At 38.5% G+C, this 25,248-nt stretch overlaps 2 protein-coding genes across 10 annotated transcripts in view; one reads left to right on the top strand and one right to left on the bottom strand.

Moving 5' to 3' along the window:
- Nucleotides 1–18,078, top strand: part of MIA3 (MIA SH3 domain ER export factor 3) — a 45,513-nt gene extending 27,435 nt beyond the window's left edge. For 3 of the 9 annotated variants that reach the window (XM_073221495.1, XM_073221500.1, XM_073221499.1), the window contains 22 exons: nucleotides 1,352–1,483; nucleotides 3,547–3,568; nucleotides 4,217–4,305; nucleotides 4,559–4,636; nucleotides 4,724–4,834; nucleotides 5,858–5,929; nucleotides 6,106–6,210; nucleotides 6,862–6,984; nucleotides 7,089–7,200; nucleotides 8,038–8,093; nucleotides 8,184–8,274; nucleotides 8,428–8,566; nucleotides 11,605–11,706; nucleotides 12,267–12,327; nucleotides 12,427–12,462; nucleotides 12,539–12,606; nucleotides 12,733–12,833; nucleotides 13,002–13,139; nucleotides 14,048–14,130; nucleotides 14,268–14,339; nucleotides 15,794–15,950; nucleotides 16,881–18,078. In XM_073221495.1, coding sequence (XP_073077596.1) covers nucleotides 1,352–1,483; nucleotides 3,547–3,568; nucleotides 4,217–4,305; nucleotides 4,559–4,636; nucleotides 4,724–4,834; nucleotides 5,858–5,929; nucleotides 6,106–6,210; nucleotides 6,862–6,984; nucleotides 7,089–7,200; nucleotides 8,038–8,093; nucleotides 8,184–8,274; nucleotides 8,428–8,566; nucleotides 11,605–11,706; nucleotides 12,267–12,327; nucleotides 12,427–12,462; nucleotides 12,539–12,606; nucleotides 12,733–12,833; nucleotides 13,002–13,139; nucleotides 14,048–14,130; nucleotides 14,268–14,339; nucleotides 15,794–15,950; nucleotides 16,881–17,191 — 2,259 coding nt within the window. In that variant the 3' untranslated portion in view covers nucleotides 17,192–18,078. Of the gene's footprint in view, nucleotides 1–133; nucleotides 384–1,351; nucleotides 1,484–3,546; nucleotides 3,569–4,216; nucleotides 4,306–4,558; nucleotides 4,637–4,723; nucleotides 4,835–5,857; nucleotides 5,930–6,105; nucleotides 6,211–6,861; nucleotides 6,985–7,088; nucleotides 7,201–8,037; nucleotides 8,094–8,183; nucleotides 8,275–8,427; nucleotides 8,567–11,604; nucleotides 11,707–12,266; nucleotides 12,328–12,426; nucleotides 12,463–12,538; nucleotides 12,607–12,732; nucleotides 12,834–13,001; nucleotides 13,140–14,047; nucleotides 14,131–14,267; nucleotides 14,340–14,760; nucleotides 14,848–15,793; nucleotides 15,951–16,880 lie in introns of those variants that run through there. The other 6 variants (XM_017666059.3, XM_073221496.1, XM_073221501.1 and 3 more) reach the window with 6 other exon arrangements.
- Nucleotides 18,079–19,556: 1,478 nt separating this feature from the next.
- AIDA (axin interactor, dorsalization associated) overlaps nucleotides 19,557–25,248 on the bottom strand; it is a 35,763-nt gene continuing 30,071 nt past the window's right edge. The window contains exons 8-10 of the mRNA XM_017666064.3: nucleotides 24,319–24,441; nucleotides 21,495–21,612; nucleotides 19,557–21,370 (exon numbers count right to left, since the gene is read on the bottom strand). Coding sequence (XP_017521553.1) covers nucleotides 21,274–21,370; nucleotides 21,495–21,612; nucleotides 24,319–24,441 — 338 coding nt within the window. The 3' untranslated portion in view covers nucleotides 19,557–21,273. The remainder of the gene's footprint in view (nucleotides 21,371–21,494; nucleotides 21,613–24,318; nucleotides 24,442–25,248) is intronic.

Below are 25,248 nucleotides of genomic sequence, written 5' to 3'. Positions count from 1 at the left end.
CCTCTCCCGACCGTTGGTCTCTTCCGCCCGGGCCCCGCCCGACGCGGGCCCGGCCTCCGTCGCGCGTTTGCGTCCGCCCAGGGGCGGTGTCTGATGACGTGTTGCCTGGGAAGCGCGGGCGGAAAGGCCCACGCCGGGCGAAGGTGAAGTTCGCTCCCGGTATCCTCCCCCTGAGCCGGGTCCTTTCCGAAGGAGGAAACAAGTTGAAAGTGGGGGGGGGTCGAGTGCCGTTCCACGGGGAAGCGTCGCCTCCGCTCAGCGGTGCACACACAATGGACTCAGTACCTGCCACTGTGCCTTCTGTCACCGCTTCCCCGGGGGACGCGGATCTTCTGGGACCCCTGTCGGTTCTCTACGCAGCCCTCTTAGCCAAGCTACTGGAGGTGACGGTCCCCCTTCCCAGGGAGGGACCCCAACTCTAGCAGGCGGGTGGACGAGGTTTTAATGGTGTGGGTGGCACTTCCTTGACGGAGCTCGAGAGAAATGGAGTGTGTCAGGCCCGAGGCAGGCAGGACGGTGCTGTGCTGTTTAGGGAAGCCAGTGGGAATGTATTTGAGGTTTGTCACTTGTTCATTTTTTACGAGCACTTACGATGTACCAGGCCCTATGTACGAAGTACCAGGTACCACTTTATGGTGTCCAGCCACTTTCTGGAATGCAAGCATCACATCCCTACGTGCCTTTTCCAGTGACCCCACGCACCCTTGCAGGGTTGGGCCAGTGTGATAGTTAGTTGTGCTCTTTTAGAAGGCAGTGAAAACTGTAGAAGCAGGCAGATGTTGAATGCACTGTCTTTGAGGAAGCTAAAGTTAAGGCATTGAGTTAAAGACAAGACGAATTCAAAAGCAGTCTAGACCAGTTATCAGGAGGTGCCTGAAGTTAGCATTTGCTTTTATGTAAGAGTGAAATAAAGATTTAAACTCTTGGAGGAAAAGCCCATTTGTGTTATTAATTATCATCATTTTGGGTTTATTTGCAGCTCTAAAAGTTAATTATTTCTATAGTGTGTTTCAATTTTTTGTGTGACTTTTTAGGTAATAAAGATCAACTAAGAGAAAGGTATGATCCAGAGAGATCCTAGCCATGTGTTAGACAACATGATGTGTAGGACTCACTGCAAACTGAAAACACATGCTCAACTTAAAGACATTTAGATTCAAAATGTTTAAAAATACTTCAAGCCAAACAAGAAATATAAGGCTGCCAGTATTGTTTCTTTATTGAGTCAGTGGAAGCTATTGAAGATTTTTGAGGGGTAATTACCTAATGGAGGTTGATTTAAAATTTCTTTGTGACTGCTTTTTATAAATTTCTTTATAGTTTCCTATTATTTCTATTATTTCTGTTTCAGCTAGTTGCTACATTGCCTGATGAGGTTCAGCCTGGGCCTGATTTTTATGGATTGCCATGGAAGCCTGTACTTATTACTGCCTTCTTGGGAATTGTTTCATTTGCCATTTTCTTCTGGAGAACTATTCTTGTTGTGAGTAACTTGAGTCACAAATTCGCTTACAAGAGATATTTTATAATCACTGGTCCTTTTGTTTCTCTTTCAGTTACTAACATGAACACAAATTAATACCTACAATCTAAGCTAACCTTGTAAACAATTCAGGGCAATCTTTGTTGGTGAAGACTTAAGTGAACAAGACAATGTTTGTATAATCTCAGTGGGAAAACTTCAATTTATAAATCCGTTATATAAAAACCCAAAGTTTAACCATTTAGGCACATATGTGTACTGTTATAGAATTGGAAACTCTTATAGCCATCCTGAAAAGCAGTTTAATAATAGTATCAGAAGCCTTAAAAACATTCATATCCTTTTATATAGTGTAATACCATTTCTAGTAATCGATCCTGAAGAAATACCAATCATGCTTTAAGGATCTTGTGTAAAGGTGTTCAGTGGAACAGTATTTATTAGAGCGAAAACTTGATACAACCTAAATGATCCACAGGGGAGATTGCTAAATTATTGTACATCCATATAATGGGATATCAGGCAACTTTATGTATTTCAAGACACTAGAACACAGAAAATGTTCACAATTTAATATTAAGTGGAAAAAAGCAGAAACCAAGATTTTAGAACGTAGATAAACTATATTATATAAACACACCCACAAAAAAAATGCTACAAGGAAATATAACAAAATGGTAAAAGTACTTATATCTAGGAAGCAAGAAAATTTTTCAATTTTTTTCATGTATATATATAATATATTAGATTTTCTAAATTGATCATGTATAGTTGTGCTTAGAAAATATCTTTTTATTTGTAAATACAGATTATATAGTATCCAAAAACACACTATTAACATTTTTATCCCTTAGTCTTTTTTTTGGGTGCAGAATTTGCCTTGTGCTTATCTGTGTATGTATACTCATACAAGATTTATACTTATGTCTAACATAATTGGGGAAAAATATTCTGTGTAGAATGACTTTGCAGATGAAGAGCTTTCAGATGAAACTTAACAGTTAAATCAGCCAAAAGCAGTGATGTATTTTTTTAAATTAAATATTATTTTTCTGATTTCTTAATTTTAGACATATCATTGTTAATAAGCTTTCTCTATTTGCACAAGTAATTATAAGATTACTTAAAGAGAAGGGTCTTTTCCTGGAATTCCTGGGAAAACCTCTCTAACACAATGAGGCTTTTCCTTAGATAAAAGGAAAAAAAGAGAATAAAGGGGTGAATGGAAGGGGAAGGGGAGAAAATGTTTTCTATTTCCCACTCTTGTTTCTCCCTTCTTGAAAATTCTAACACCTGTTTGGACTTTCACGCGGTAATGCCGGCTTCCTGAGCTCCTGCTGCTTCTCAGCCGCAGCCTTTGACTTTGGAACCCTGCTGCATCCCCTCAGTTGCCTGCTGCTTCCTGCTTTCTCCTTTCTGCTGATTTGGGTGTAAGGCGGGCACCGGAAGCTCACCCTCTCGTTAGCAAGGCTGTACACTAGAGAAATAGTAATTTCTTCCGAAGTGGAGGCTCTGAATGCATTTTCCCATAGCAGTGCTATTATGAGTGATGTTAGATATTGTAATAATACTGAGATATCGTGGGTGATTTGGGACTGATCTGAATAATAAATGATTATGTCATTTATTGTCATATAAATGATCTTGGGTCATTTATTTGTCAAATAAATCTAATCTGTCAAATCTGTCAAATAAATGATTTTGGGTAAATGAAGCAGTATTATTCTTAATATGAAAATATTATCCTTTCCATTATTAAAGTTAAATACTTATCTAATAAAACTGATGATCATTTAATAGATATGTAAACATATCTTTAGTTGCATAATGAGTTATTTACCTTAGTGCTTTAATCTATTGGAAACTATTATGGAATATCACTACCAATTATGTTGGAAATGTTTTTTTACTTTTTCACTTTTTTTTTAATCCTATGGTTCATTATGCTGAACCAAAAATTACTGAATTTTCATTTAATTACTATTTGTTGTATTAGGAACTATAATACTTCTATTAATATAAAGTTTTGACATCAAATGTAATTTTATTTCTCTCAATTTTAGGTAAAGAATAGAGTATATCAAGGTAAATATTTAGGTTTATTTTGCTATTTGTACTATTCTCATTGGTGTTTGATTTAAGTTTTATGTAAGTTAGATGTAAATACAATGACCTCTGATGTCTGGTGGACTTATTACTCCTGAACATTTTACTAATCCTAGGTTGATAGCTTGGATGACAAAAGTACATGGTGATAGTACCAACCAAGATAGGAATTGAGATAGAACAAATTGCGGAAATAGGAAGATGGTCAGTTTAACATTTTAAGTAGATAATGTGAAGAATAAAGACATAAATCATGCATGCAGTTTTTGTTTCTCTTTGCAAGTGACATGTATTTGAAATTATCACGTTTTTCTGAGAAGAAAGGTGCTTCATGAAGGAAAGGATTATCAAGCTAAAATATTTTCTTGTCTTTGAAATAAATTGAAATCTCATTGAAATAAGGGTTATTATATTTTTCTTAAATTTTAATAATACTTTTTCACCCTATTGCTTTTAACTACAGATAGGTTTTTAAAGCAATAGCTATGCTAAGTTAATTATGCATAAAAGTTATGCTAAGAAGTTATTTTTCCTCATAGTGCCAGATAACATGTCTGTTTCTCATACATTGGGTGATTAAGTTTTATATAGTGATCAGAATAATTTTATGGATTTTCCCCTTTTTAGTCACTGAACAGCAAATTTCTGAGAAGTTGAAGAATATCATGAAAGAAAATGCAGAACTTGTACAAAAATTATCAAATTATGAACAAAAGGTATAATCATTCTTTTGTATTTTTCTCCCATGGTTCCAGCTTGAATTATTTCTATTTGTCTTTTAATTCAGTTATTTTGGTATGTTTAAATCATACTTTTTGTTTGATAATTTACTATGAACCCTCCTAATATGAAGCAGTCATCATATCTGTAGGGTACTGCTTTCTTCTCCATGGGGTCACCTATTTGGAGATAAGTTTCAGTAGCACTATAATTTATATTTCTGAATTTTGAATGCTTTATTTTATATAGATCAAGGAATCAAAGAAACATGTTCAAGAAACCAAGAAACAAAATACGATTCTCTCTGATGAAGCAGTTAAATTTAAGGTAAAAATGCCTTCTCTTTTTGAGATTATGTTCTAAAAACAAAAGAAAAATGATGAGTATTATTATTAACCTCTATCTTTTTCATAGGATAAAATCAAGAAACTTGAGGAAACTAATGAACTTCTAGATGATACAGCTCAAAGTCTGCGTGTCATGTTAGAATCAGAGAGAGAACAGAATGCTAAGAAACAGGACTTGGTAAGAGTTTTGCTACTAAGTGTTACTGTAATTTGGCTTTCATACTATTTTGTGTGTGGGGTGAGTTGAACTTTGCATTTTCCCATGCTGTGACTAGTAAGATTGTGAGTCAGGGAAGTCAAACTGACTTCTGTCCATTTTTTTTGGAATTTTAAGTGCTAATACCACAAGTTACTATTTTTAGGGTCCTAGAAAATATTTTTATTGTCAGACCTGGATAATTTTCATGTTGCTTGGCTTTGTCCTCCAAAACATATAGAGCAACTAAGAAACTGTTGCCCAGTAGAACAGTTCAAGTACATTGTTTTGTTTTATTTTGCATTGTTTTTTTTTTAATAAACTTGAAATTTAAAGCAGTTTTAGAATTATGTAAGAGTTGCAATGGTAGTAGAGACGGTTCCCATATACGCCCCATTAAACTTGATCACCGGGCTGAAGTATTTGCTAGGTTTTGCCACTGTGAGTTACCTTTTTTCCACCCTTTGCATACTGTACTCTTTGGAAGGAAGTTGACTATGCACAACCCACAGTTAAACAGTGGAGAGTATGCTTCATCTCCTTGAGAGGAGAGTATCTTCATAAATTATTTGGAATTTTTCTGTATGTGAGATTGATCTAGTCTCCCTCAACTTGAGCCATCTTTCGTTTCAGGCACAAGGAAATGTGACCTTGGAGGTATTTTTCTATCTCTAGGAAAAACCATTGATTTGAATTGGTTTATGAAAGTTTTTCTATTTTCTTTGCTTTCATCTTTTTGTCTGGTCATCCACCACATTATCTCACAGCCAGGAAAGTTGTGGATGGCATGAAATATTTATTGCCCCAATTATTTTCTTCTTTGCTCATGTCTTTACATTCTTGACTTTTTTAATGGGCTAAAACTGGATCACTTGCTTTTGCCTGATATGGAGGGAATGGCTCTGGGTTGTGTTTTGTTAATGTTCCTTTTAGTATATATATATATCCCATTGTTTCTCCTGAAATCCTTATATTTTTATGGATTTTTTTTCCCCTACATGGCAGATACTGGAAAACAAGAAATCTATAGAGAAGTTAAAGGATATTATCTCAGTGAATGCTTCAGAATTTTCAGAGGTAAAGCTGCTTACAATTCCAGTAAGATATTAATTCGGTGCCTTGGTTTTATTGAGGAGCAAACATTTGATGTGCACTAGAATATGCAAAAAATGAAAACTGTGTTGTGTAATTGGTTACAGGTCACTTTTTTTCCCCTTTGCAGTTACTTCTCTAATACAGGTGTTTTGTATTAGGTTCAGATTGCTCTTAATGAAGCTAAACTTAGTGAAGAGAAGGTGAAGTCTCAATGCCATCGAGTTCAGGAAGAAAATGCTAGGCTTAAGAAGAAGAAACAGCAGGTAAAGAAAAGTTAACGTCATAGGTTATAAATTAGAGAACCAAATATCATTTACCTCTTGGGTGTCTTTTCTCAGATCTGTTTTTAAAGAAGTATGTATGCAGGATGCTTTTCTTAGATAGACAAAATTTAAACTATGCTCCTCAAATTAAGTGCATGTATACATTCTCCATCTGTTCTGGATTTTCTGTTCTGTACAGTTTGTTATAGTTTAGTCTTTGTCTTGTCAAACACCAGCCAGTTATTGACTTAAATAGGCTTGAGGGGGTGGTGGATTTGGTTCTTAGACCAAAGAATTCGGTATTTATAAGAGTCCTTTGACAAGTTCCTTCTTCACTGACCAAGGGAAGGTTACATCATCTGAAGTCTGGACTAGGGAGACACATGTGCCCTTCTCTTCATACTGAAATTAAATTATTTCAGTTGGCTGCAATTTTCTGAAGGATACAGTAAACTGGATTAACTTCTTTGACAGCTCTCATTGTCACTGCAGCTCAGAGGGTTGGAGTCACTCTCCCTTCACCAAGGCCTTAGCCCATAGTGACAGGCCATAGAGGAACATGGCTCCCTGCTTCCCTCTCATTGACATGGTCCTAATGTCTCCAGTTCAAAAGCCCTAACCTTTGGAAATACGTGTGTTTTAACTTTTCAGCTGCAGCAGGAAATCAAAGACTGGAGTAAATCCCATTCTGAGCTCAGCGAGCAAATCAAATCATTTGAGAAGTCTCAGAAAGATTTGGAAGTAGTTCTTACTCACAAAGATGATAATATTAGTGTAAGTTCATTTTCTTGAATACATGCTTAATTCTCATGAGTTCTCATGAAATCTGCACAATTAAAATTGAGAGGCTCTTTATAATACTTTTCCTTCACTTCTAGGCTCTGACTAATTGCATTACACAGTTGAATCGGTTAGATTGTGAATCTGAATCTACAGGTCAGAGCAAAGAAGGAAATGAGTCAGATGAATTAGCAAATGGAGAAGTAGGAGGTAAGATCAGTTTCAGGGAGGCTGGACCTCTTTTTGCCTTCCTGTCTTTAGTTAAAAGTACCCTGTTGCTCCTTTTCGGCTGACTGAATTTCCTCTTAAGCATTAGAGTTGTAGACACACATCACTGAATCCAGATCTGTACATCTGTGTCCTGAGCAGAGTGGGTTGCTTAAGTTGAGAGCTGGATGCGTGCCCTGGAGCTCGTACAGCAGCATTAGGTGTGCCTAACACCTGAGTCCTGACAGCTATTCAGCAGGAGAAACTTGTTTCTCATCTTGATGGAGATGATACTTGAATTTAATACTTCCGTCTCTGTAACTCTATGGTTTTAAGGCCCATGACCAATTTTAAGAGTACTGAGGTGGTAGGTACCATAACCTAAGGCAGGACAGTGGAAGTGAAAGGGGTAGTAGTGTTTGCTTATTGATAAGGGAAATGCTTCTAGACACTTTCCCAAGTTGGGTTTTGCTTGCATAGTGGGTATTTTAAGCCACACCTGGTGGCAGATTCAAGGGGAGAACAGAGGAGTGAGTTTTTCTAAATAAGATACTTGACCAAGTAGGGATAACTTTGAGAGGGAAAGAAAGCTTTACCTCACATACCCCTTCTTCTTTCAAGAACAGCATGGATAACATTTTTATTGTACAAACTGGAAATTTACTTTTTGAATCTTAAGTTTGCTGTTCTTTTGAAGTCAGATAGCCTGATAAGTTTTGTTGGCTAATTTGTTTCTACTTTGAAAGTTTGAGCACAGTAATTGTTTAGTTTTTAGGAAATCAAAAAAATACAGTTAAGAAACCAGGGAGGAAAAAGCAATTGAAGCGTTTTCTTTTTTAGGTGACCAGAATGAGAAGATGAAAAATCAGATCAAGCAGATGATGGACATTTCTCGGGTATCATCCTCTTTATAGAGTACTATAAATACCTGTAAATTCTCACAATGCCTGTCTTTTAAGAATATTTCTCTCTCCTGCAATTTCTAGACACAAACTGCAATATCAGTAGTTGAAGAGGATCTAAAACTTTTACAGTTTAAGCTTAGAGCCTCGATGTCCACTAAATGTAACCTGGAAGGTAGGTTACTCTTGAGAAGAAATTGCCACATGTTGGAAAGTTGTAGACTAGCTTCCTGATTTCGAGTTTCTCAGCCCTCTTAGCACCATCCACTCAACAAGTGGCCAAATCCCTATGCACACACACAAAGCTCAGATGCTTTATTTTTCACAGACCAAATAAAGAAATTAGAAGATGATCGCAATTCACTGCAGTCTGCCAAAGCTGGGCTGGAAGATGAGTGCAGAACCCTGAGGCAGAAAGTGGAAATTCTGAATGAGCTCTATCAGCAGAAGGAGATGGCTCTCCAAAAGTAAGATGGTGTGGTTTCTTGTCAGCAACACTGCCATGCAACTAACTGTACTACTATAGACAGTTTTGTCTTTTTTAAAGATTGGTTTTTTTCCATCTATAATTGTTAATAGATTAATCTTTCTTCCTTTCTATCTTGTTCCCTCTAACTTGAATTTTTCTTCCCATTCTAACCAATTGTCAGAAACCTTTGAAGGGGGAGTGATTTACTGGTACTAACAGGGCTGTGGAGGAGCTTTGTTTTTTGAATATGCGTATCATTTCTGTGGCTCCATCACTTAATCTTACTTTTCTTTCCTTGTGGTCAGTGATGCAGTTCTGATTTGTATAACAAGATTTTTAGTAGAGTAAACACTTCAGAAGGAATATTTAGTTATTGACTGTGTCATAAGTTTTGGAGCTAATATAGTCAAATACTCAGAGTAAACATTACACAATAATGTAGTTGTGGCAAGGCTGTTGGGAGTTTTAAATACAGAAATAGGTGTTTGATACATACATTTTGATACTAGTTTCTGAAATACACATCTCAAATTTGAAGTCAGATATCCTTTGAAAGATACAATTTTATAGTTCATTTTAAGTTTCTTTCTCTACATAAAATACCTGAATTCTCCAAAAACAGCTTATCAGCAGCAGCTGCTGTTTGGGCTGCTCCTATACTTTGCTCCTTGGTGCACACGGCCGTCTGCGAGAGGGCTGATCTTGCTGTGCCAGTGTAATCTTTTCAAATGCTTAGGCTGCTGTTGCCTGATGCCACTAAATATTGAAGCCATACCACTAGCTTTTTCTCTAACTCCTTTTTTACCAAGCAGTCAGTTTAGGTTTTTTGAAGATTTGTTCAGGCCAGCTCTGAAAACTTGGCCTGCTTTAGAGAAACATTTTCATTTCATTCCTTTTTTTTTAAAGAGCAGTTCTCTGTCACCAATAGTAATCTGGATTAGCTAAATGGAAGTTGTTTTTCTTCGGGATCAGTCACTGTGGCACTCTTTTATTTAATTCCTCCAACATGCACTCACACAGCTGGTTTGCATTCTCACAGCATGTCTGGTTTGTACCCTGCCCCTCCATACCCAAAGCTACTGTGTTAGTTCAGGCCCTTATCATCTTTTCTGCCAATCTGTAACTAATCACCCATCTCCAGTTTCCCTTTCTTAAATCTTTTCTTCCAAACTGTTTAATTTTCTCTGCAGCTGCCAAAGTGAACTTTCTAAAATACAAGTCTATCCGTGTAACCATGTGCTTAAAGTCTGTCAAGGAATGCTCCACCCCCTCAGTTCCGGACTGTTCAGCAGGCACACAAGACCCCTCCCTGAACTGCCCCAGCTGCCTGTCCAGGTGCATTTCCTGCAAATCCCAATTCTTGCTGACCCGCAGCCCCACTGACCGCAGTTCTTGTCCTGAGCCTCTCTGTCGTGTGTCCTACTTTGTCTGCAGTGAACATGTCCTTTTACATTATTTCCACCTGTCAGTCTCCTGCCTACTTAAATGTTTATGTTAAAATTTTTTTCTGGCGTGGTAAACAAACAGGTAGGTAGCCGCAGAGACTGGAGAGTACTCATTTTTTTTCTTATAACTCCTAAATACATGTTTAGGTTTAAATCTACCTATTGGTATTTGCTTTCTATTTGATGGCCTGCTCTCTGTGTTCATTTTTCTCTCCTTTTTGTTTCATTCTTCAATTCTTTTTGCATTGGTTGAATATTTTTAGTAATTTTGCATGAACATAGGGGAAAAGTGGTTTCAGGTGCCAGGGGGACTTGTAATTCTGAGATTACTTTTACTACTGGACCTCGGCTTCATATATTAACTTGTCAGCTAATGTACTGGCTCTTTGATGCCTTCAAGTGCATTCTTTACATCCAGCATTCTAATTGTTCTCAGACTGGTTCACTCATTATTGGAAGCAAACTTCTCTCTGATCTTTCTTTAAGACTCAGTTTTCTTGCATCTCTTCCTAAGCCAGAGTTAGGGATTGATCTGTTATGACCTGCATCTTTTATACTTTAAACTGTGAACTCTGTTAGGGCAGGGATAGTACTTTGCCCACAGTTTTTATCTTAGCATTGTACTCGGTTACCAGTATATTACAGCCACTCATAAAATACTTGCTGAGGTGTTGAATGGGCAGTTATAAAAGAGGCCTTTTTCTCTTTGGTGTTCTTAACCTTTTTTCTATAGCTCTTCTCATTTTGCTTTTGATTCATAGAAAATTCAAGTTAAGTATCTTTTGAATCAGAGCTATGGGCAAAGAAGTACAAGGGTAATAGCAAAACAGCATTTTTAAACCATTAAATGTTGCACTCTATATTATGCTAGACAGACATCTTAAGCCTGAAGGTATTAGGTTAAAACCAGTTTTTAGTAGCTGATACCCTGATAATGGGACAGTTCAGATTCTTTGTTTATTCAATAGACATTACAGTTCTAAGGTTTTTCTTTTCCTTTATCACAGTTCCATTGAAATGTGTATAGGAGTTCCATATCTGAAGTGTGGAAATGTTCTGTGGTTAATTCACAGTTAGAAGACTTGTTTTAAAAAGCTCTTCTCCTTTGGTTGACTGTCTTTAGCATGGTACCAGTCTTGGGTCGAGAAACAGTCCTTCCGTGATAGAAATAAGTGAAGGGATTACAGGTCTTCCCATAGTAGACATAACGAAGTTAATTATTCCCCTACTTTAACCTAAGCTTAATTGTGTTAGGTTGATCAGCCCTAGTTTTCTACATTGAAATAAAATGAGCTTTCATCATCTTCAGCATAAGAAGCTTGTACATGGGGCACACAGTGTTTTTAACATGTATTTGTTTTATTTACTAAGGAGTAGAGAATTTTTGAGGAGAAGTTAGCAAATGCAGGTGATTTGCCAACAGGCCAGACATCAGTTTTTATCCCTAAATGGCAGGTTTCAGTTTCTTCCTACAACTTTGTATGTCTGTGCACTTTTGAGTGGATGGGAAGGTACGTTTGAATAGAGACATTCAGACAGACTACTGGGAAGAAGGAGAAACACTTTCCTTTGACCGCCGGTTTTATCTTAGGAAGCTGAGTCAAGAAGAGTATGAGCGGCAAGAAAGAGAGCAGCGGCTGTCAGCGGCGGATGAGAAGGTGGTCTTGGCTGCGGAGGAGGTGCAGACCTACAGGTGAGCGCGCCTCCCGAAGAGGGCGTCAGCGGCTGCCGGAACTGCCTGCCGTTGGCTCTTGTTAACAAAACCGCTTTTACATTGCGTAGAACAACATAGCAGAGAAGCCTAACTAAATGGTCAAAGGGCATAAATACACTTAATTCACATGAGAAAAAATAATCTTTAAGTAAACAAAGAAAAAAAATGTTAACAGAAATTTCTTCAAACCCAATAGTGACAGGACTGTAAGGGAACTTGGTTCATGGCATCACTTCTGAGTGGCTGTTTTGGAGAAAGAAGAAAAAGCTTTATGGAAAACAGTCTTCATAGCAGAATAATTGAGAACATATTGAAGAACAGTTAAGGAAATCATAATGTGTCAATTCAAGATACAACTTGATATAATGTGTCAACTTTATTACTATAAACCATGTGAAATATGTTTTTATGTGATGTGTGAAGGCTGCTAAGGGTACAGTTATTAAAGAGAATATTTAGAGTTAACAGAGTAAAGGGTGAAGTTTGTTTATAATTTTATTCAGTTGGGCTTTAATTGATAGAGCAAATGTAATTCTTAGGCGGAGAATTGAAGAAATGGAGGATGAATTACAGAAGACAGAGCGCTCATTTAAAAGCCAGGTGATTATACTGCCTTACGGGTGCAGAATGTTTTGGTTCTAATACAGACCATTGTAAGGCTACAATAATAAGTCTTTTTTGATGTGCTCTCTTTTTCAGATTGCTACTCATGAGAAGAAAGCTCATGATAACTGGGTAAGATTTTTTTTTTCTTTCCTTTATTTTGTGCACAGTCTACCACAACTGAATCTGGGTATTTTTTTTCTTACAGCTCAAGGCTCGTGCTGCAGAAAGAGCTATAGCTGAAGAGAAAAGAGAAGCTGCCAACTTGAGACACAAGTATGTGATTTTTGACACCTGTTTTTTCAGTGCATTTTAGAGTGTTTTACGGCTCTGCTGTGTGTTATCTAATAAGGAGTTTATTTTCTATTTCATGTTTAAGTCCATTCTCTCTCTCTCTTCAAGATTATTGGAAATAACCCAAAAGATGGCAATGCTGCAAGAAGAACCAGTGATTGTAAAACCAAGACCAGGAAGACCCAACACCCAAAACCCTCCATGGAGAGGTAGGGAGAACTTTCAAAGGGCTACAGTCTACTTTTTTATGCAAAATGTGTATGCATTACCTTTTATTTCTGTCTGTAACAGTTATGATGACCTAGAAGTAATTCCAAGAACTTAGTAAAGAAAAGAAAGGTTGCCTTAAAGTGGTAGCAGTTCACTGTTGTCTTCAGGTCCTCTGAGCCAGAACGGCTCCTTCGGCCCGTCTCCTGTGAGTGCTGGCGAATGCTCCCCCCCGCTGCCAGCAGACCCTCCTGCGAGACCTCCGTCTGCTACGCTCCATCGGAGAGAGATGCCAAGAAGTGAATTTGGTGAGTGTTCCCATGTTACCTTGCACTAAACTATTTCAAGTGTTGTTTTCCCTTTTATTTGAGAATTCTGATCCACACAACATTTCGGATGTCTAATACGGAGAAGAAAATTTCTTAATTTGCCTGAGATCTACTGAAAGATCTGGTTTAGATGAGAAAGCATTTACTGTTGATTATGAACAAATACAAGTAAAATAAAGATACAAGATACATTTTTAAGTAAATATATAAATTAAAGTTATTTATTATTATTTTTACTTTTTAATTTTTAACTGGAGTAGAGCTTTATCTTTAAATTTCTGTGGACTTCCTCTCATAATAAAGGTAGCCTTAAGAGTATAATTTATTCAGCATACATTCATTTCTTATTGCTGTAATATAAAATGCTATAAGTCTATTTCTACTCATAAATATGTCTATAATACTTGATAAACTATGGAAGTTGTTAAAGGGAATATTTAGACTGAAAAAAAATCAGCATATATAATTGTATAAAGCCTATTGCTTGAAGTGCCTGACCAGTGCTGTTAATGTGTGTGTAGGCTTTAGTGCTGTTCTTTCAATCCAGGATAATCATTTTAACTATTTAAGTCTGTGTATAAGTTGTAGTCTCCCCTCATCTGTATTGGTAGACCCCTTTTTAATGTTGCTTTCTAGGTAAAATTGAACTCTGACCTTCCACAGTTGGTTTATTTCTTCTGAAAAACCTATGCAAGTGCTCTGTTCTTTGTTTCTCAAGGGTCAGTGGATGGGCCACTGCCCCATCCTCGGTGGTCAGCTGAGGCATCTGGGAAAGGGACTGAGTGTAGTCAGAGTCTAGTCATGGAGGAAGTGGGTAGAAGATTGCTTATTCTTCCTCAGGGAGTATGTAATTCAGGATAAGCCTGAATCTGTTCCCTGGCCTTCAGCAGATCCAGGATCGGGTGCAGCTCCTGCAGGGAACAGCAGCTCGAGAAGCTCTTCCCCCGCTAAGGTGGTGGATGATGGCAAGGTACGTTCTGCACTCATTTTTAGTTGTCGTGAAGTATTGCAGGCACATTTAAGTCTTTGTCCAACACCCTCTCTGCCTCATCCATCTTCTGCTCTTGTGCTCTGTTCTATCTATACTACCATTTATTTTTTAAAAAGCAAACTGTTTCCCAAGAGCCTGAAGGGCCTGCAGCTCCCAGCAATCCATCTGTGGCTGAGCATCCAGTGGCAGTAAGTACTTAGATTTGGGGACTGAAATGGGCTTTACGTGGTGCACTTCTGGAAAGGATATGGCGAGCGTGTCACTAACTGCTTTGCCTTACACTGCTTGGCAGTGTTCATCTCACCATTGTCTCTGACTTGGAAGTGTTGCTGGGTTGCTAAAATCTGACTTGTTGGTTGCTTGGTTTTTCCTCTTTCTTGTTTTGGTTAGATGATTAACCTGTTTAGAACATTTGATGTAATTAACTGAAGAATGTGAAAAGTCATCACTCCAGCTTTGTATTGTGTGCTTCAGTTTGAAGTGTTCAAGGCAAAGTAAATTCATTATGTTACACAGTCATTATTATATATTTGTTTGGGGTTGTGCTGGGTAAGAATATCTCCAAATGTATACTAGGCAAACCTTATTTTGAATAATCTGAAATTACAGATTGATAACAAGAATGTTTACCCAACAGTGAAAATCTGTAGTTACTTGATGTCCTAATTCCCAGCAATGGCCTTCAATTATATCCATGTAAGTGGATTGTCTTGTAACTTGTATAGCTGTTTTAGCTGCTAAGTCCTCTGATCATACCTCAGAGTTGAAGTCAAAATATGTATATTTTTAATTATTTAGAATTTCCAACCCAGATTCCCATAGGATTAGTTAGTATCTCATAATATAAAGTATAGTATTACTGGTGAATGAAGGTAAATATTATTGCTGTGCCTGCCTAATTTGTATATATGCCATTATTTCTGCTGAGAAATGCTTCTAAGTTTCAGTGCAGCAGTACAGGAATACACATATCTTAGATGTTTTTATCCATGGGCAACTTGGATAAGATCTGAGACCCCTTTAAAGTGAAGACTTCAAAGAGAGTAGACTCCGTTTTTAGATCAGGGAGGCAGAAGTGGAAGGAGGCATGGCCTGAATTCCAGCTCGGCCTCTTACGTGCTTCATGACTTTCAGCAAATTATCTTATACTCTCTGTGTCTCTGTTCCCTCATATTTAAAACAAGATGATCACACTTAGAGACTTAAGAGACCTGGGAATTAGTGATAATATATGAAAGGCAGGCACTCTGAATAGTAACTATTATTACATGTATGGAGAGTGGGTTTTTCATTCCCTTTTATCCCTCCATGCTTAGCCTGGAAGTAGTGTCCTGTTGTGGTGATGGGAAACACACGGGGAGGGAAGGGTGGCCCTAGAAGTGGAGTATGATGTTAACGATTTTTTTTATAGTTGGGACTCACCTCTGTTAAGATCCTTTACAGTCAGTCCTCTTGGGTTCCTTCCCACTCGCCCAGGCCAGCAGTAGTACCACAGTGGTGAGTGGGAGGCGTGGAGTTTGTGCTGGTTCTGCTCCTTGGGCAGGTGCCGGACGTCTGCTTTACTGGGTTTCAGCTTTTACTGGTGTTGGTGCTTTTGTCTGTCATACTGAAGTATTTTAAAACTTTTGTTTCTGCTCTGCAGGCTAATATGGCAGCAAAAGGGCCCCCTCCTTTCCCAGGGGTGCCCCTCATGAGCTCCCCCATGGGAGGGTCTCTACCACTACCACCGTCCATCCGATACGGACCACCTCCTCAACTCTGCGGGCCTTTCGGGCCTCGGCCACTTCCTCCACCGTTCGGTATGATAGAACAGTAGTAATGACTTGTAAAGCATATTCATCTTCTCTCTCTGTTCCTTGTAAAATTTTAACAGTTGCTATCAGAGAGCTTTGCAGTGAAAGGGTAAAGCAGGCTGGGTCTGCTGTAACTCTTCCTCAGGTTTCGTAGGCTACATGGCTGCTTCATAATGTCCCTATCCTAAAATGGGCAGTAGGTAGTATCTCTTGTAGACAAGGACAAAGGAGCTGTTCACAGAAAGCCAGAGGTACTGCTTCTGCAGTTGTTTATTGAACATGGGTGGCTGTTTGCTAGGCTCTGTGATGGAAAAGACCTCACTCTCCTGACTCCAAGAATACCTCCATTATACGACATCAAGCTTATAATCACCACAATGGAAGCATAAGCAATGTGTCGCAGACTACGAGAGGAAGACTGACTTCTCATCTTGGGAGTAAATGGGAAGCGTTAAGAACTAGGCAGAACTGAATAGCTACCTCATGAATGTTGCTCAGTCTAAGTAGGTGCAGCAGGAAGGCCTTTCCCTGCAGGGGCCTATGTTAGGTCCCTGCTGAGCTACTGCATGTATGTTTGATTCAGTTTCCTTTATCAAAATTTCTTTTGCAGTGAAGCCTCTATTTCATAATGTATCATCTTGGTATGATACATGGTACTTCCAAGTACAAACCAAGCTGTTGTGAGATAAAAATGGCAGAATCGTGTAGGAAAAAACACACAAGCGAGGTAGAACATGTTTAAATCTTGCCTGTGCTGCTTCATGGCTGCTGGCCATCAACATGCAACCTAAACTTGCTGAGCCTCCGTTTTCCTCTCCTATAGGGTGGGGGTGCCACCACCCCACTTCTAGCGCTTTGAGAAACTATTCACATTACCTGGAGTCATCGAAGTTTAGGTATGTTCATACATATTTACCTGACTTTTTATTTTTCCAGGTCCTGGTTTGCGCCCACCACTAGGCTTAAGAGAATATGCACCGGGCATTCCACCTGGGAAACGGGACCTGCCCCATGACCCTCGAGAATTTTTACCAGGACACACACCTTTTAGACCTCTAGGCTCTCACGGCCCAAGAGAGTACTTTATTCCTGGTACCCGAGGACCACCTCCAACCCATGGCCCCCAGGATCATCCACCTTCACCTGTTGCAAAAGACGTACTGCCTTCTGGCTCTAGAGATGAGCCCCCAGCTGCTGCTCGCGGCAGCAGCCAGGACTGCTCACCGGCTTTCAAGCAGAGCCCGTAACTGTGACTCTGACGTTAGTCTGAGACGAAGGAGACTGCACTGTTCATTACAGTAACGGATTTCATTGGCTTCAACATCCAAAAGTTTATTTTAAGAGGTTTGTTTTTAGAAATAGCTGCTCTGGCAGTGTGCATTTTTTGAGCCAATTAAAAAATACCATTTTCTCTCCCAAATAAAAATCACCTTGTAAGCTAGAGCCTCCTTACAACTTTGAAATGTGCAATAAATAAATAAATACCTGTGTTTTAGTTAATGTAGCATATGTAACTACTAAATGATTTAGAATGTCATGAAAAATACAAACATTTCCTGTGGAAATGCTATAAGAACATGTATTTCCATTCTATTTTTAATATACAAGTTGAATACAGAGCAAGAGTGTTTATGAGCTTGTGTGGTTTTTTAAAAATAATTGATCATAAAGACTTATGCTAAAAATGTTTACTAAAATATCACTAAACTATCTCCCCTCTTGCTGAAGTTCTTTGTAGTAACAGATCATAAAACTTTGGTTATTAATATTTTCCAAGTGTCCGTCGATTCATTGGATTTTTCTCCTAAGATGTGCCGTTTCGGAAACACGTAATCTCATGCTTCCAGAACTGAAAATGGTGACTTGGCAGCACATGGCGTTTTGCTCACTGCTTGAGAGGTTCAACCCTAGTCACCTGGGAATGCCACAACTGATGTCTTCCTTTTCCTGCGAAAGTCAGTGGGCCCGTTTGTACAGCATTCGCATGCTTGCTTGGGACTCTCATTGCCTCGTGGAGAATAGTTTCTTGAGTATGAGTTTGTATTAATAGCAAGAGTTGTTTGACCTGATGTTCTGTTGTTTTACCATTCCTGCATTAAAGGGTACGTAACAGAAAATTGAAGATGTACTGTGACCAGAAAAGGCAATTTCTTTTTAAAAATGTACAGTCTGTTACCCTCATACCTAGCCACTAATTTTCAAAGAATATGGCAGAAAAGATCAGAAGAGTATAATACTGTTGAGAATTATTTGGATTGTGAGGCTTGTAACATGCCTTAGTTCAGCAACCAGGGGCTGAACTGTTCTTTTTGCTTGATACTACTTCAAAATTCGTATTTGAACATTTGCTGATTTTTAAAATATAAGCACCAATCTAAGAAGCTGGAATTAATACCCTAAATAAGTCTTTTTATACCCATTACTATACCATGTCTTGTAAACAATGTTTCTTGAGAACTCACTCTAGACACTTATGAAGTAGTAACTTCATAGCACATTTTAAGTAGTTTAAGATTAGAATAAATCAAAATTATAAAAGCCTGATGACATTCTTGTTCACTGTTAAGACTATACTCTCCCATTCTCTTAAGGTCTATGATGTAATCCTATTGAAACCTAGATCATTATTTGTTAGTTACATTTAATATATAAAAATATAAAATGAAGCAATTTTTCTTTACATTAAACTAAGAAAATATATCACTTCAGAAAGATAAGGACCTTTGAAAGAAGAAAACTCAAAATTCATAAGGAATGTCTAAGGAGTTCTTTAGGAGAAGAGAATTCATCTCTGTTCTCCCATTTAATACCAAGAAGAGATCTATAAGGAAAATTCCATAGTGAATAGCACAGGTTATAAGTCACAAATATAACATCCTGAATATATCAATCTCACAAAAGAATGACAAAATGAATAAAATTTCTAAGTTTCAATAGTATTTAAATATAGATCATACCAGGTAGGAAGATAATCAAGTGGTAAAGGTAAATCTATTTTAAAACCAAATGCTAGTCTTTTTTTTTGCCCTCTAAAGTTCTTTTGATTTTTATTGTGTATCATATTATTGAAAAATCAGTAAACTAGAGAAATTACAAAGTCCCTGAGGGGAGCAGTTCGGAACCTGCCATACTGCTGACTCTCTGAGCCCTGATGGTGCCACTTCTGCAGCGGAGCCCAGGCAGGCTGCCAAGTACAGAAAGGGGGCTGTCTCTAAAGTGACCTCTATTCAGAAGTCATCTCCAGCTAATTTTGTTTCTGGGCTTAGTTGCTAAAACCATTTTATTAAGCAGCAATGTTTCAGCCTAAAAGCATTTCTACTGTAGCAGTGGTTATTGGTCAATGGCTGATTTCTTTCATTAGAAAGTAAATCTAAACTGTGGGATGTGGACTATTCTGTGTCTCCTTCAGGACAATCGCTTGTTTTGTCGTTTCATTCAGGTCTGAATTAAAGCTAAGCTAATCACACAGTGTTCCATGTAAGCTTTTTAATACTGATTAAGGGCTTGTGTAGTTCATATAAACCATACTTATGTGAATAACAGCTGATGCATCTTCATATCAATCATCACTTTGAAATGTATGTGTTACGGTCTGAAAAAAAGAACAATGTATCAGGTTTGCTACATTTTAATAGTAGGTTTTTTAAGGGATTATTTTTGAGGTTTTGTCAGCAACATCAAACAAAAGGTACTGAGTACTCCACAGGGTACAGAGTGCTGCTAAGCACCTTAGAAAATTTACATGACAAGGAGAACATGTGGTTCTTGCCCCTTGAGGAGCTTACAGTCTAGGATTTGCATGAACAACAAAGTAATTTATTAAGGCAAATTCTTCATCCCCTCAAGCTAGTGTGGCTTGAATCATTTTTGGAATTAATCTAATCAACATGAGAGACAAGACTAAATTTGGTTGAGAATTCTTTCAGGCTCATACTGTTTTTAACATCCATCATAAACAGAATTGACCTAACAGACAACTGAAAGACTAGCTGTCTTCATGTTCCAGGGCTAGAACAACTTGATTGTGGTTACTTGTTTTAAAAAGTAAACATTGAATTTGACTAGGGTTATTATACTAGCTTAAATATAGGCCAAGTACTGGTACTGCATTCCCCTTATGCTAGCATTGGTCACTTAAAAGTGAACATTAAATATGTGAGCTCTATATCTAACCCACAGAAAGCCCACCCTGAATCTTAATGTTCTGTGTATCAAATATCCACCTTGTGTGTACTATGAAAGGTTTTATGCCCCGTTAAGTCAAAAGTAATGTAAATAGTCAAATTATAATAAGCTAATGACCTGCATATTTCCATATGGATGTCAGTATATCTAAATAAGAAATAAATGGCACACTCCTATCTACCTATATATATATAAAAAAAATAGAGTATCTCCAGATTTTGCATACTCATCACTGTAAGAAGAGGTATGCAGGTTTTAAGGTTTCACAATCAGTTGTCAAAAACAGCAGTTATTCCTGCAGTATCCTGTTCAGATCTGACTCAAATTATTTTCAGATTATATGATTTAGAAGACATTATAAACCCATCTAAAAATCTGATTCTGAGATGGTTCCCTCATTAATCCTAGAATCACTATCAGACAGAAGAACAATGTGATGTAGAAGAACAGCTAATCAACATGACTAAGAATATGCTCACTTTCAGAAAAACCATCTGGTCATCTGGAAAAATCACAGCTACAGTCTGGGAACACTCCCATATAGGATACTGACCTGGCCAAGGCACACTGTTTCTAAGCAGGAAAACTCTGCAGTCAGGGTGAACTTAGGCCATCTCTGAGGAGCAGCCTAACAATCTCCAGAACTTGGGCAGCATAATTAGTCCAATTCCTCTCAAAGCAGTTTCATACCATCCTACCCACATCAGCCCAAAGTTTGACATTAACTCAAAAACAAACAAAAAGAGCACACTGGAGCCGAAGTGAACAGATGTGTAAACTCCAACACATTCTTATTGCTGTATTAATTTTGAAGATGAGCACATCCTACCCACACCGGTGCTGTTCCAGGAAGCAGGGCAGGAGTAGTGGTAAATTAGAAAAGAGAATATTAATTGCACAATTAATAGAAAAGTACAAACATGTTTCAGAATCTACAATAAGCCTGTATCCAAAGGAGTCGTCTTCTATGTCAGTGATGTGCTAGACTGGATTCCGTGGTAGGGCTTTGCAGTGGACTCACTCTGGCCTACCGGCAAGGGCACAGCTTGCTTCCTGCCCGCTGAAGGGTGAATAAGCCACACAGCTATGATGGTTTCTGCTGAGTGATAAAATTCACAGAAGTTCCAGGTTATTCACGTCACGATCATTCCTTGTGCAAAGTTTGATGTAGATGAAGATAAAGTGGTTTCTTGGTCAGTAACTGCAATTTCTTTCTTTTAAAGTCAGTGGGTTTCTTGTATCTGTAACCACAGTTGGATAAAACATTGTTTAAAATATTTTGATAATTTATCTATTCCAATGTCACACATTAAGAAATGCTAGTCACCATGAAATTAGTACTAATTTTGTACGTGCATCACTTACAATTCTATTACAATTGGCCCTGGTTTAATTTCATCCATCTCCATGAAAGCAAAACACTTGGTGCTGGTAAACCTTTTTTTGGGCTTGTAGTGTTTGAATTCAAAGAAGATAGCTGCACCTAAGGAATTAAAGCAAACCACATAAGCCACAGATAGCCCATTTCCAGTGTGTCAACACATTTTCTTTGATCACCAGACCACATAAACAAACAACTGGTTTAATTTTATGAAGTCACCTTTGTCAAACAATCTCTCTGATGATTAAGACTGTGGTTGTCACCCAAAACACCTGTGAATGGAGTAACATTGTCCATATCATCCATTTCTACAAAGTAGAGCAAAACTTCTTGAGCTAGACTGACTCAAGAATGTATTCAAGTTCATATACAGGTAGAATAATAAATTACTGAAAAATATAAAATACACTGAATATAAAATTACTTAATATAAAATATAAAATACCAAATACCAAAAAAAGAACACAGAGGATACCTGTTAAGTATTAATATTATCCATAGAAACTCAATAGGTAGAAAAGGCATGTAAAGCATTCATCCAAAAAAAAAAAAATCAAGCTTAAATCATTTTTCCTCCCCTGCAACAAAAACCCCGCAACTGAATTTTTGAGTGTTTTGGAGTTCAAACAATATAAATCATATGCTGGTTCAAGCTTTTAAATGTTAACCTTTTTCCTAACACCTTTTCCAGTGTTCAAAGCATCTGTCTCCCCCAACCCCCATGATTATATATGTTTGTGTAAAGATACCACTATGGAGGAGAAAGTCTAAAGAAGGCAAGCCTATTCCACCCCTGACCCCTACCACCTTCCTGATGAACAAGTAATAATGAAAAGTTTAGATAGTTTTCTCCTCTAAAGCCCAACAGATAAGCTCTCCCCACCTCCCCAAAGAAAAAAACTAGAACAGTAAGTTGTGTCATCAATGTAGCCAAGTAGTTTGTTCTAAAGGCATGGAAACAGATGGAAAGAAGTTGGGGTCTCAGTCTTAACTGGCTACTTATTAATACCCCTTAATCAGAGCAGTGCTGGACCTTGCTCAGCTTTTAAAGACAACATACATCTAATGCTTTCACTGATAACAAAACTCACAAGTGACTAGAGGTTTAACAATATTCAGAAATGTATATGCAGCCCTTGCACTTGGGTCCAAATGGAATACCCTGCATGTCAAGAGAAGGAAGAAAACCAAATTCCCAAGAGACAATGGGATGTGGGTGAGGGAAAGAGGGTCACATTTAGCCAACTACTCCCAAAACACACACACACAAAAGGATAACATTGCTAGGCTACTGGTGACTTTGCACCCCAAGTGTATGACCCCACCATACCCTCATAAAGGTGGCTTCTCTTTTCCCTTCCACAGCACTAACAGAGTTGTTTCACTCTATTAAAAAAACCTCACAGGCTTTTAAGCTAGATTACATTTCTTAGTCTCTTCGGCTATGGAACCCATCTCCTTGCCATGTCTATGTATGAAGTCTGAATAAATGTGAAAATAAAGTCTCATTTGAAAACAATATAAAGTCCAAATATGATAACATCATTTTAAGGAACTAAAAAAAATTTTTATTATTCATCTGCACCAATAGATTATATATTTTCTGCATCCCTGGTCTGCATAATGTGCTTTATACTTCAAAGTAAAAAGAAAACAAAACATGAAGTGAGAAAAGCCTCCAAAGAGTAACTGAAATGCTTGTGAACATGAAGACAGTATGTTCATTAGCATTCATATCCATTAAAACCACAGTAACTGTACAAAATAAATTCAAAGTGGACAAAATGAAGCGAGTCAAATTCTGAATATAGTTCTACTATTAGCACCTTGTAAGTCAAGTCATCGAAAACACAGCTCAAAAAAATAGGAAAGTCAGCCCATGAAATACTCCTCCACCTTATCAGAAGCATTTCTCAAAGCAATGGAAAATATTCTTTTATTAATGTTTTTATGCAGCAGGCATGCCTTCAACATTATTTCATAAGCACGTGCTATGTGTTCTTCTAACACAGTGACCTGAAACCTTGGTGTGTATCAGAATCACCTGGAATGCCTTCTAAACTACACTGCTGGGTCCCACCCGACAGTTCCAGAGTGGGGAGGTCGGGGCTGCCCTGTCTCCTCACGCCGAACAATTCCTGCTGCTGCTGCTCGGCCTCTGGGAGCCTCTGCTCACACACAAGCTCGGGATGACGAGGCTCTGCAGGGGCAGAGCAGCACCAGATCCGAGAGGGAAAATACCAAGCACTCCCGAGGAGGTGGCCATCGTTCAAAGGGCACTTCTCTATCTTGTGCCAGCTTCCTGCAGGGCTTGAAAATCTAAAAACTGCAACCAACTCTCCGGTGAGAAAGGGATGCTAGCGTCTTCCTCCCAGAGCCTGCGGACACTCCCGCTGGGCCAGAGGACTGGAGAGGTGTTTATCCGAGGAACTGTTTAACTTGGAAATGGAATTTCACCTTTTCACAGATTTGCATTTGTCCCCTCCCATCTTCCTGCTAACTAACTACAAGTTACGGTGTCTTTTCTACCCATATAAATCAATAAATTCGGCTGCAAAAAAAATACCCCAAACACTTGTTCTTTCAGTTTTTAGAGACTTAATCAGGGAGCCTGAGGGAGCCCCTCCGGCCTCCCCCAGCTCTTTAGTTTGAGGGAAGCTTTCATTGTTTTGCTGTTGAAGATGATAAAATGTTACTCTTAAAGAATATCATATAACTGTTATTTATTACAAAACTAGATAATATAATACCTCATTAACAAGATGAGAACTCTGGATATAAGCCAATTATTTACAATTACAAACCAACCTTTGGTTAATTTTTCAATATGCTTCTGGAGCTCAATGTCCACATTAAAATGAACATATGTATCTTCTTTTCTCAAAGCCACAGGAGTATCTTGCACAGGAGTCAAATCTATGCCATTCAGATCTAGAAAGGGAAAAAGGTGTCTACTTAGGAGAAGTCAAATATACAGGCTCACAAAAAGCAGAAGGTTGTATTCCCTAGAGAATCTCGGCAAGAGCTAAGAGGAGAGTCCCAGGTAACAGACACTCACTTTGGTGTGAGCAGGTGCCTGCAGAGATGCTGATTTCCAGAGGTACATGGAGGGAGCTGAGGAGAGAGAAGGTGGGAGACCACAGGGATGGGAGGAGAAAGCCCTTCCCTAAAATGGGTACAAAAGGAAGCTGGAAGGCAACACAGTTTGATCCTGCACAGTTGTAACCGAACAAGGGTCCACTGCCCCAAGCACACCCTAAGCCAAAAAACACAGGACACCGGCTCTGGCAACTGAAAGAGCTTTACTGCAGGAGGCCAGTTCCAATCCGTCTCCTGGCTCAGCAACAGAAGAGGCTTTTTAAGGAGTGTGGCGAAGTGGGACTGGTTCAGGGTTGAAAAATTCCTACTTGGCTTTCTCCATGCCACAGTGATTCCCACATCCTCTGGTCCCTGTGATGGCCACGGTTTATGTATTATTAGGTAATTAGCTGTCTGCTGATGTGGGACACATTTTCTCATTAAAAAAGGTCAATGACCAGGCAAATCAATCTATCCTACGCAGGCTCTAGATGGCTCGACCAGTGTCACCCGGATCTAGCAGGTTTCTGGGGAGGGCCGGACGGGCTTGGAGGCTTCCTTCCGATCATTCTCTGGAAAATAAGAATCGTCTGCGACTGTTACCCTGCCAGGCAGTTTTATAGTTAAGAGGTGAAAGAACTTTTTGTCTTCTCTAAGGAA

Source organism: Manis javanica, chromosome 14, assembly GCF_040802235.1.
Source record: "Manis javanica isolate MJ-LG chromosome 14, MJ_LKY, whole genome shotgun sequence".
Lineage (NCBI taxonomy): Eukaryota > Metazoa > Chordata > Mammalia > Pholidota > Manidae > Manis > Manis javanica.
The sequence above is the reverse complement of the archived record's forward strand: the minus strand, read 5'-3'. Positions and strand labels throughout refer to the sequence as shown.